The sequence below is a fragment of the Globicephala melas genome, chromosome 5 (assembly GCF_963455315.2).
Source record: "Globicephala melas chromosome 5, mGloMel1.2, whole genome shotgun sequence".
NCBI lineage: Eukaryota > Metazoa > Chordata > Mammalia > Artiodactyla > Delphinidae > Globicephala > Globicephala melas.
The window spans coordinates 30,195,704-30,208,646 of NC_083318.1; the positions used below are offsets into that span (position 1 = coordinate 30,195,704).

The 12,943-nt window shown below is 43.1% G+C and overlaps 1 protein-coding gene across 1 annotated transcript in view; it reads right to left on the reverse strand.

Annotated features, from left to right (window-relative positions):
- MCUB (mitochondrial calcium uniporter dominant negative subunit beta) overlaps positions 1-12,695 on the reverse strand; it is a 100,200-nt gene extending 87,505 nt beyond the window's left edge. The window contains 1 exon segment of the mRNA XM_030864079.3: positions 12,238-12,695. Coding sequence (XP_030719939.2) covers positions 12,238-12,333 — 96 coding nt within the window. The 5' untranslated portion in view covers positions 12,334-12,695.
- Between the last annotated feature and the right edge of the window lie 248 nt (positions 12,696-12,943).

The following is a 12,943-nucleotide window of genomic DNA, read 5'->3' on the forward strand; positions in this document are numbered from 1 at the left end:
CAGCCAGCACTATATCTCTCAGCCCCCTTGCAGCTCAATATGGCCATCTGACCTGTTCAATGAAATATTCAATGCAACATGAACATAAGCGTTATGTGATATCTCCAGGCCTAGCCCGAAACCCCTCACAAGTCTAAAAAACCCTTCCATGCTCTTTTGAGTTTGGAAGCCACGTGCTGAAGACGACAGAGGAACTGGTCAGCTTAGGGTCCCTGAATGACTGTGGCGCAGACCTACTGCTGACCTAAAAAGCTACCTCAGAACCATTTCCTGAGAGACAGAAAACTGACTTAAAGAATACAGAAGTTCAAGTACTGTTGAGTCTTTTGTTTCAGCAGCACAGCTTATGCTAATCAACAGAGATAATAGAAAATTCATTAAAAAAAAAAAAGGTTTGGGGAAAGGAAATGGAGGAAAACCATACATAATGACTGTAACCTCTAATGTTGGATTCACATGAAAGACAAATGGTGCCCGTGGTTAAATAATTCCAAAGAGAAATAACCGACTGGAATAAATGCCTGGGCCAACGCACGGCCTCTTGAAGATTACTCGGCCAAGTCTTCACCTCTTCACCCATCACATCACCTCTCCCACAGGAATGAGAACTCACCACAGGACTCTGCCTCTTCCCGATTTCAGACAGCAGCTCATTATCTCAGTCCCAGCTGTCCATCCTCTTCCTTCTCTCACGTGCCAGCACTGTGGCCTCATGGTTAGATGTAAGCCTAATAGTGGAGAACTGCTGGAACTCCTACGCGTCTTCACATCCTTCCTCTTGTTTGTCCAGTGTACTAGTTCCTGTTATTTCAGCTCCACGTACAGTGACCATGACTTCGTGACTGGTCCTTGTTAATGTACTCACTTGCCTCATCCCACTATACATACACCGGAGTACTAAATCCAGATTCATCTTCTAAAATAACATTTCTATGACTACTGCCAAAATCTTGGTATAGAGCCTACAGATCAGGGGCTGGCAAACTACAGCTGGCAAACGGGCTGAATCTGGTCTGTTGCCATTTTTGTAAATAAAGTTTATTGGAACACAGCCATGCCCTGCATGGCAGCTTTTACACTGCAACGGCAATACTGCGGAGTTGTGACAGCTCATAGGCTGCAAAGCCTAAAATGTTGACCATCTGGACCTTTATAGGAAACGCTTACCAACACCTGGTATAGACCAACATCATTTCTCAGAAAGACAACGGCAGCTATCTTCTTATACCTCATTCGTTTAGCACCACTACGAGCACCTGTACTAGCAGAATAAGAAAAACCAAGATATATAAATATATATATATGGCTCCAAAAATTTTAAAGATATGGTACTTACTCTTCAGCAATTACTAGTGTACAGAGAAAAAGAATATTCATGGCAGAGCAGGCATGCTGGTAAGATACAGACACAAAAAGCCCTGATGTAAGGGAGTGTACAAGTACCAAACGAGTAGTAAAATGAGTCAACTAGGCAGACACAGGAAGGAAGGATGGGGAAAAAAATGGGCAGAGGGCCTGAGTATACATTTTTCCAAAGAAGATACACAAATGGCAATATGTACAGGAAAAGGTGCTCAACATCACTAATCATCAGAGAAATGAAAATCAAAACCACAATGAAGTACCTCCTCATACCTGTTAGAGTGGCTCCATTCAAAAAGACAAGAAATAACAAGCGATGGTGAGGAGGTGGGGAAAAGGGAACCCTCCTGTGCTGCTGGTGGGACTGTAAATTGGTGCAGCCACTATGGAGAACAGTATGGAGGTTCCTCAAACAATTAAAAATAGAACTATCATAGGATCCAGCAATTCCATTTCTGGGAAGTGGAAATGAAAACACTAACTGGAAAAGATATCTGCACCCCCATGTTCACTGAAGCATCATTTATAATAGCTAAAACATGAAGACAACCTTAGTGTCCATCAATGGATGAATGGATAGAGAAAATATGGTGTACATATACACAATGGAATATTATTCAGCCATAAAAAGAAGGAAATCCTGCCACTTGAGGGGTGGGTGAAATGGAATGGATGAAGGAGGTCAAAAGGTACAAACTTGTAGTTATAAAATAAATAAGTCCTGGGGATGTAATACACAGCATGGGGACTATAGTTAATAATACTGCACTGTATATTTGAAAGTTGCTAAGAGTAAATCCTAAAAATTCTTATCACATGAAAAAAATTGTAACTATGTATGGTGATGGATGTTAACTGGACTTATTGTGATGATCTTTTCATAACACATACAAATATCAAATTATTATACTATACACCTAAAACTAATGTAATGTTATATGTCAATTCTATCTCAATTTCAAAAAAAAAGGAGGAAAGATGATTTCCATCTAGTAATCAAGACAGGTTTTATTTATGAAAATGGTGAAGCCAAGGTCAGACTTTTAACCAGGAATAGAACATCGGCATGGCAGGTGGAGAGAGCACAAGGCAAACTGTTATTTATGCTCTATAAAACATATTCCATCCACGAATTGGTTGTTTTTCAACTTCAAGTTTCAACCATCAGCAACCATGCTTTGGGCTTTTGTAGTACTGCTTTCTGTGAGCCTCCAATAGCATCGGTCTCATAATGCCTCTGGCTTTTCTCCTTTTTTTTCTTTTCCTGCTCTTCTGCTTTAATCCTTCCATTCAGAGACTTCTGGTTGGGCTGCTCTTCCACCGGACAAGATAAGGCACAAGCTAAGCTGCTGTAACAAAGAGACCTAGAAGCACGTGGGACTCAAGAGAGATGTTTGTTTTTCTGGTAGGTAGGCAGTTGAGGGTAAGAGGACACTAATGCCATCCAGGGATGCAGGTCACTTCTATCTAGTTGTCCCACCATCAGCTAGAGGGTTATATGCCTCCACAGGGTCCAGGCTGGCTCACCCCTTCCACATCTTCATTGCAGCCCATGGGAGAGAGTAAAAGGTAGAAGAGAGAAATCAGTTTCCTAATTAAGGATGTGAACAGAAATTACACTTCTATGTCACATGAGATATCCAGAACTTGGTCACACGCTAGCTGCAAAGAAGGCTGAAGAACGTAGTATCTAGGAATGGTCCAATACACTAGAGCTGGAGTGGCAAGATTAGTTATACCTGAGGAAATAGGCTCGGAAGTAAGAGGATCGCTTGTGTTTTTCAACATAATCCATCCCCAGTCTAATTTTTTAATGCAGTGCTCTCCAAACTGTATCCTGTAGACCACTCTCCTGGGAGAAGTTACTAGGAATGCTGTGGAGTAACAGAGATCTGTGATCAACCTCCTTCCTGCTCTCAGATCGTCCCAATGCCCATTAGCAAAGGTACGTAGTGAAGGAACACATCTAACTTGGTATGGCTTAACCCAGAATTCTTCAAACTTATAAGAAGAGGGAATTTGTTTTTCTGAAACATCTATTAACATCCTAGGAATCAATATCCTACAGGATATCAGTTTGTGATACAGAGTTTAATTTAATAAACATAATTCCTATAAGGTTTTAATATGGTATCTAAAGCTCTAATACAAGTCAAATCAAGGACCATACTTCCCAGAGAATACTTCCTGCTGCCTCATCAGAGTGCTTACTAGACCCCCAACTCCTTTCAGATTCCACCCTCTGTGCTTATGCCCATTCTTCCTACTCCAAATATGTCTGCTAAACCCTTCCTTACCCTGCTCTCAGAGCTTAGTCAAAATCTTACCTCTTTTCATCTCTTCAATTTCTAATGATGTTTCTTCTCTGAATTCTTTTAGTTTTTGTCTCTGATGTTTGACTCTCATGAGCCAACTGGTGAATGAACACGTATGTATCTCTTTTACATGTCTTGTCTTCCCCATAACTTTTAAGGATCTTCTCTGCAAGCTTTCAGATCTAGCATGAAGCACCACAACTCCTCCACTGAGCTCTCAGGGCTTATATAAGAGTCAAAACCCACTTTAGACACAAGGGAAATATGAGCAATTAAAATGCGACAGACCAGGGCTTGGCTCTGAAAGACCAAGAGCATGAGAAGTGGCACCTACATCTCAGAGTAGACGAACCTAACACCAGGATGGGGGAAATAGAAGCCAAACTTTCAGCTAAAACATTCTGAGGAATCAAGCCAGAACCAGCTCTTAGAGCTCATGAGGGTGACGGCAGCACAAGTTCAGGTAGCAGCTGGAACCTCCACTGCCATCCTGTTTACCCCCTCTGTCCCCAAAGTCTAGAAATGCTGGGACAGTGGCATGAATCTTCGGGATTTATCAAAAGTCCCGATTCAAAGACCTCAGATTCTAGGCTGTACAGCAAAAGAGATGAATGGCAACCACTATACAGGTTTACCGATCCAATATTTGAACATTCAACAGTATTCAACACATTTTGCTATGTACCCTGAAGGCACTCCCTTAACCAGCCACCAAGTTCTGGAAGGCCAATGGATGATAATCTTACTCATGGCAATTCCATGCTCTAGAGGAATATGCCCCGCTTCTGCAGTGGTAACGGGGGCCTTGTAATAGGTAAAGGTCTGCATGTTTCTTAATGTCAAAAATTATATTCCTTTTTTTTTGGGGGGGGGGCGGTTTCCAAAAGGTTAATTTTATATTTTGCCCAGGAAAATATAAAATTGTATCTTACAAATAAAAATTTTTATAATTGATTTTAAAATTACCATTCTAGCTCGTGCACTACAACTGCTGAGCCTGTGCTCTGGCGCCCGCGAGCCACAACTACTGAGCTCACGGGCCACAACTACTGAAGCCCGCGCGCCTAGAGCCCGTGCTCCACAACAAGAGAAGCCACCGCAGTGAGAAGCCCGTGCACTGCAACGAAGAGTAGCCCCCGCTAGCTGCAACTGGAGAAGGCCTGCTCACCCAATGCAGCCATAAATAAATAAATTAAATTACCATTCTAAATTATTTAAGTTTTCATGACTGAGCTTTTAGTACCAATGATCTAACACTCCGAGAATCCCATTTAGGAAAGTCCTCAGTGGAGAAAAGCGCTGCCTTCCCCACATATAAACAATCATCCTAAATCACCACCACACTTTCAGAACAGCCAAGAAAACACTTAGACGCCAGGTTGTCCTTACAGAATTTATGTTTCACTAAACTATGTTGATTATGTCCTTTAAAAATCCTGATGTGAAAGCATATCTACAACAAAGCAATTAACCAAATATAATTGAAGGCTGCTTTCTTTCACTAGAAAATACAACACATACAAAGATTACTTTGATTTACTTTAAAAAATCTTCAATATTCAAGCCTCATATCACAAAAGGTGGATAATAACGATTTAGGTGCCCCCCCTGGCTAGAGTCAGTGGGGAAGAGGAAATTGAGAAGTTCAGACCTGAAGAGAATACACCATTAAGGAGTCTATATGATATTGAGTTCTTTATCATCTATCCCTTCATTCCTCTACCCAACAAGCATTTATTATGCACCTACTGTGACCGGGCAGAAGCCATCAGAGATAAGGAGAAATTTGGGATTGACATGTGTACACTGCTATAGTTAAAATAGATAACCAACAAGGACCTACTGTAGAGCACAGGGAACTCTGCTCAATATTCTGTAATAACCTAAATGGGAAAAGAATTTGAAAAAGAATAGATACATGTATATGCATAACTGAATCACTTTGCTGTACACCTGAGACTAACACAACATTGTTAATCAACTATACGCCAATATAAAATAAAAATTAAAAAACAACCAAAGGGCTGAGAGAATCCAGGTGGGAAAATCATATGAACCCAACTAACTATAATACAGGGTAAGATGAAGTACTGCAGTTACCGTGGGAGTGAAAAGGAAGGTGTAATTAATTCTGCCGGCAGACACCTGCACAAACCACATAAAAACTGGGGTGAGGTGGGGGTGGGTGGGTATTGGAACTCAGCCTTGGGGGATGAGAATTCAGGAAGGTGAAGAGGGAGGGTGATGGGGGCGGGGGCAACGCTGCCCAGGGAACATCATAAACGCCACCAGGGACAAGCCACAAGGAGAGGTATTATTCCATCGTGGCCAGATGGAGGCCTTGCAGGGCATGGAGTGGCAGGTGGGACTGGAGGGATGAAGCCACACGATTTCTGGATCATCTGTTGCTTATGTTTTACAGTTGGCTTACCTTGGTTTGGCTAATAACAAACCCACAAAAGCGTATTTACAAGGTCAAAAGAAACCATACTTTCTCCTGAAAAACGAAAATTGCTTCATGATGCGTTATCTGAAACATTCCCAAAGCAGAGTTGCAGAAATGAGTTATCAGACTATAAAATGTCACAACATATATCCTCTAGCAAGGGCTTCGACAGCCAATGCTATGCTGATCTGTTTGCACACATTTTCTAAAAAAAATTGTTTTTCAGGTTTGTGGCCACATTACTGTCAGTCTCTCTAATAAAAATGCACACTTGTATTCCAGTTGCATTACTGGCGGAAAAAGCAGTTATTCATCAACAGCTTTTAAAATCCCCTCTTCAAATAGCCCACTCCCCTACTAGGGAAACTTATATACCAAAACAACATATTTAACAAGAGACAGCCACACGTGAACACACACACACACCAACACACATGGTCAGAAAAACAACAAGAATTCATCAAGAAGAATGATAACTTCTTTCCTCCAAACAGGTTCAGGGCATTTATTATTTATTGTTATGCCTAAGAGGTTGAAAATAAGCAAATCTATCTTTTGGTCCCAGAAATGAGATTTGAGCAATGCATTCATTATAAAAACACTCCTACTACAACAAAATAATTGAGAGTTCCCAGTGGAGTTAAATATTTTAGGATTACCACCTGTGTCCACAGCACTTTTATAAACCAAACCGCCTACTCAACCTGGTAAATACCGTAAGACCCGCAGACAGAACCCAGATTCATGGTGTGACCCTTGTCAATCCTGAAGACTTTTTCCTCCCTTAAGTCTGCCACAATAAAACCTTGTGTACCTGTCAGTTTCTTAATATGAGGTTCAATGTTTCATGTTACTTCTTGTTTCTGCTCACAGGCTATAACAATTTCAACTGTAGCTCCATCTCTCGCCTCTCTTTTCACTGCTCCCTATTTCTGGCCCTCAAATCAGAGATATTCTCTTCAATGGACTTTGCTGATAGTGCAGGTTTCACATATCATTTCTCACCAGTATTGTGAATCCTACATTGAGCTCTAATTATCCTCAAAAGAGCTGCCTAACAAAAGCCTGGACTGCATGCCCTCCATTCCTGCAAACTAAGGTTAAAGTGATGTAAAAACAAATAACATCGTTTATGAGTTAATTTACATAGGAAACTCAGAATTAAGAGATTTAACAGGACTTAGTAGTTGACCCAAACTCGATTTTTACCCAGGTGAGGAAAGTGGAGGTGGCAAGGAAATAGGAAGATTTAGAACAGGTGAGGGTGGTAAGAAGAAAAAAGGTGAGAGAAGAGTAACCACCACCTTTAAGAGACAACAATATTTGTGAATTAAATCTCAATTAAAACAAAAAGAGAACCGTACCATCAAAAGTAGATTCTTAGAGCAACTCAATTCAGTGCAGTCAGTATGTGTGGAACACTTTCTGTGAGTGAAGCACTAAGCAGGCTTCCGCCATTAACTACGTAGAACATATTTGTTCAAACGCCAAAGAGCTGACTTTTGAAATTTAAAAAATCTTACTTATGCACCACTTTTTCCCATTAAAAGAGATCACAGAAAAATGAGTGAGGATATGCATGGAGGGAAAAATGAAGGCAGAGAGGATGAAACCATAAGGATGGTAAATACATAAAAGGCATGTCACAAGGTCTTAAACATTTGTTAGAAGATGGGTTGAACATCTGACCATAAGCTTTCTGGCAGCCAGTGCGTAGAGAGAACACCTGTGGCTGTATACCTCACTGCATAATAAACCCCAAATCAGTTCAGGAGAAAACCCATTCTAAGACTAAGACTAGACAGCAGTTTCCTTCATGGGTCCTCGTAAAGAGTACCTCTTAACTGACTACCAGGTTTCACAGGCCTGTTTCTTGAAAGGTATGCCAATGAGGAGAGTTTAGTAAAACATTTGGGTGCGGGATCCCATACCACGCAGTCTAAATACCTAGCTCAGAGAACAGAGCTGGTATTTGTTTTAAAAACCAGGAAAATTAATACTGTGGTAAGTTAAATGGGATCAAAAATTAGATACTTCTAGAATATAGCTAAGATAATGCTATTTTATTATCTATTGGTTTATAGCCTGTACGTTAGGCCAAGATGTCTACTCTATAATGGCTTTAGGGTTCTAATGCTAGATTCTCTTGAATAAGCAACAAGTCACAGGCCATGACAGAATTAAGAATTAGAGCAAGACAATTCTTAATTCCTAAGAGAATACTATTATGCCATGCTCGCCCCATGTCAAATAAATTCCAATTTCTTTCTAAAGGGGAAAGTTATTACAATCATTAGTTAAAACTGCCACTTTACTGGCTGCCTAAGGTCATAAAAGAGGATTTTCAACCATTAAGACAAACATTCTGACACTGACAATATTTTATTATTTTATAATATTTACAACCCGCAGTGAAATAACAAAATGGCAATTTTAGAGATGGAAAGGGCTTTTGAGGCCACTTAGACAAACCTTGTTTTGAAAAGGGAGTAAAACAGGCTCAAAGTAGACTGAATGACTTGGCTAACTTCAGGAGCTAAGTAGCAGGGCCGGGTTAGCCCTCAGATGTCCCAGTTGCCTAACACCAAATGAATTAGCTGCTCATTTCTATTCTGTGAAGTAAATACATCTGGTTTTATAAAGCTATTAGATTAACCAAATTGAGCCTCTGGTTTTCTACCGTAGTTTCATAGGGACCTCATTCAACAAATATTTATCTGCCAAGCCACAAAATGATTTCCCAGCTTAGAGCTCGCTGTAAAACAGAATACTGGTAAATTGCAATAAACAGTAAAGTAAACCAAAAATAAGCAAACAAAAAACCCAGCCCTAATACCTAAGTGCCAGGAAGGTAGTAATGTTTAACATTTAATAGACAAACCGGTCTTAAACTACTTTGAGACCAAAGCATCCATGTCTTTTCTACAATGTAAGTACCATCACCAACATACAAATCAACCACTGTCCTCAGGAGAGAGCTCTGAAATGAGGATTATAGTACACAGCGCACCAGTTACAAACACATGAGGTAGAATCATAGGAACGTGTCAAACGAGGATGACACGTTTATTAAATTCAAAAGATAAAAACAACGAAAACAACTTCTAAATTAACATTTGGTGGTGGCATTATAACATGTATATGCTTTGTTTCTATGAGTTAAAAAAAAAAAGCACACTCAATACTTAAACTTCTCTGCAAAGTACACCTGATTTTTTTAAAATTTTAAACATAGCCAATGTAGGGACCCAAACACTGTACTGGTGGCTTGAAATCACATCAGGGAGTCCCTCCAACTAAGTAGCAGAAGAACCAAATTAAGAAAGGCACAATCAGGCAAGAGCTTTCTGTTTAGTGATAATTTATCAGGCACCATGATGACTCAAAGCTGTGTCCTGGAGAACAAGACAGGCCAGCAGGAGCTGTGGATTGCTGGGACAACCACTCAGCCACAGCGCTGCAAAGAAGCAGAGATGCTGAGACTGGAACGTAACCATGGACAACAGGCCATGCCTTGGCCAAAGGTAATATGGCGTGCTCTGGCTCTCTTATGCTTCAGACTTATGTCCTTTAAAAAGCAATTCTGGGCTTCCCTGGTGGCGCAGTGGTTGGGAGTCCACCTGCCGATGCAGGGGACACGGGTTCGAGCCCTGGTCTGGGAAGATCCCACATGCCACGGAGCAACTGGACCCATGAGCCACAACTACTGAGCCTGCGCGTCTGGAGTCTGTGCTCTGAAACAAGAGAGGCCACGATAGTGAGAGGCCCGCGCACCGCGATGAAGAGTGGCCCCCGCTCGCCGCAACTAGAGAAAGCCCTCGCACAGAAACGAAGACCCAACACAGCCAAAAATAATAAATAAATAAAATATTTTTTAAAAAAGCAATTCTGCTATGCTAAACATACTCATGTTGACAAACTTTTTTTCTACCCAAAAAAACACTGGCAATTACTCACCTACCATGTGAAGCATAAAAACTGTCTATTTTTCAAAATCACTAAATGCTCCTCTAAGGCACACTCCTTTCAGAAGAGGCCAAATATAACTGGGAATGCTTACTTGAGATACTATTAATGACAAGTCCTTTCAAGCTAGGATTTCATGAGCTGTCAGGTCACATGTATCACTTCTTTTTTTCCTGCTGCTTTCAGAGGCTCTAGGGATCTGAATGTTTACAGCAAAAACGTATGGAAATAACACCTGTCTTTAGCCACAGGACTTTTCATATCAAATGGAGCAATCACAAAACAGTGAGACCTTAGAATGAAAGATGTCCCTACAACCAGTTAATGTGACTTGCAGAAAATGGTTTAGTAGCCCTACCTAAAACTCCTAGGCAGCCAGGATATTTCTGTCAGTTTCTTTATGGTACAATTTCAAAGAGCATATAAAGAAGCACACTCAAAGTTTCTCTTTATTCTTTGGGGGTCTTTAATCAGACAAGTGAAATGATGGAAACATTTCTATTTCTAAGGTTCAGCAAATTGACTTAATAGCATGGACAGTCAAGACCTAAAACAAAAATCTGCAGATTAGACACAGTCAAACATAAGGCTTCTTAAGATGATTCCCCTATGATTAAGCCTAATAAGCCCCACTGTATCACTTTCGACCTCTTTTAAAAGAGTATCCAATTCCTGCTGGGGCATGCAATGGCACTACCCTGGATAGCATCAGGTGGGAAACATGAAGAGTTTAGAGTTGATAACCTGAGAAACAGCAGCCAGTCTTAGGATCCATAAACATTCTACTCAAAATGTTAAATAGATTTAACAGAAAAGTGAATCAATCATTTACGTTTAAATGGTGTACAGTGAAGGGGGTTCCTTGTATCGGGTTGTCTTACTGTTTAGTATATCTTTGACTGTAAAGTGCATTTATAATAAAAACACAAATTTCACAAAATGAAAAAAGCCTCTCTCTCCCATTAGTCTATTAAGTCTACCCTTTTACATTTTAAGAAGTTTGCCCCTGTCCTAGTTATAAGGAACAAAATGCCCTTCCTCATTCCCTTTCTAACATTCAGGGAAGGCATTTTAAAAATGCACTTAAACATTTCTCCAACCATTCCAAACTCTGAAGCCCTGAGAGAGCTGGAGGGGGGAAAAAAGAGAAAAATTAAAAGGACGTGAAAGTGACAAGATACTGGTAATGACATCGCTTACTTTCTGCTCTTCTTGCAAAGTGCACGCACAACTGGAAGAAAAAATAAATCTTTTCCCGGTTAACAATCTGAAACTGATTTATGAGGGTGGGGAGGCGGTGCTGGGGACTAAAACGCAAACCACGCTCTCCGCAACCGCGCACACCTGGAAGGCTCTAGTTTAAAGGCTGTCTTTCCTCATCAGGCTCAGAGTTTGGGCTCCTGGGCGCCTGTCAGGCTCCATCACAATCTCAGTTACAATCAGTACTTTCCCCCGTCTTCCTGTGTCTTTTTTAGTGCACATCCACTCTCCTCCCTCCTCCCAAGCGACGTCTCTTCACAGACCACAATACAACTGTGTCAGGCCAACCGTTACCCACCAACACACACTCATGATTCCCCCGACTCTCAAGTCTCGAAACAAAACGCGAATTTTTCTTCCCTCTTTGAAAGGGAGGTGCTCGCGGTTTTCAGGATGGAAATTCCACTCTCCTACGACAGTGCACACTCGGGGCACTCACTCTGCTCGCGCTACCGTTTTCTTAGCCCTTTTCGGTCATTTCGGCACCGACGATCGAGCCGACAGCAAAACGGCTCTGAAAACTTATTCAAGACCGTAGTTTGGACGCGGAGAAACTGCCTGCCGAGGTAACTGTGCTGCGCCCCGGGCCGCAGCCCCATGGTCGCCGCACCCCAACTTAACCGAGGTGATGCGCCGACGCACATCCTTTCCTTCCTGGCCTTTCCTTCCCTCAGCCCCTGGGGGTGACCCCGACTTTGGACCCCGGGGCCCACTTCCGCGGCCCGGGCGACCACCTGTCGGGGGTCCTCTCGCGCGCGAAACCGGGGAGCCAGCAAAACGCAGTGAACGTCCCGGCCGCCGGGCTTTCGCTCCCGCGGAAGTTGCCCCACGCAAACTTTTCCAGCCACCTCCCCCCAGCTCCCCCCCGCCGCCGGGCTCGGGCTTAACCTGGGGCATCGGCGGTTGCGGATGCGTTCCGCCTTGGGTTCCTGGGGTCTGCAGCAGACGCACGCGCCAGGGCCAGGGGCCCCTCCGAAGCATCATTCCGCCCGGCGCGGCGCTCCCGCCCCAGTCAGCGGGCCATCCTCCGAGCCGGAAGACTGGGAGAGGGCGTTCCCGGTGGGCGCAGCCTCGCCGGGCCCCCGCCTCCCAGCGAAGCGCAGCGCGGGGCGGGCTAAAGGGAGGGTGTGTCACTCTTCTCTCCTCGTCTTCGCACGCAACTGGGCGCTAGACTGTTTTCTTTCCTCCGACCAAAATTTTAAAACGGAACGGGGAGAGAAAGAGAGCGCGGGGGAACAGCCCTTCGCATCTCGGGTTTCCAGGGGCAGCGCGGACGCTGGGACGGCCTCGCTTCTTCCAGCGGAAGCCCCCTCTGAAATGAACGAGAGCGGGCCCCTCGCACCTTGCGGGCTGTTGATTTCAAAACTCGCGAGTAATTCTGGGTACTCAGTGCCCTTGGGGCCGTCTGCTGCCTTCCACCCCGCCGGCAGGGAGGCGCGGGCCTGAGTGGCCATCTGGAGAGAGGCAGGGTCTCTCTGAAAGTTTCCCTCCTGGACTGAGAGGAAAGGAGGGAGAGAAGCAGGTCCACCAAGGCGCCACCTCTCAGTTGGCTCAGTGCGGACTGCGGGCTGCGCTGCTCATTGTTGAGCGCTGT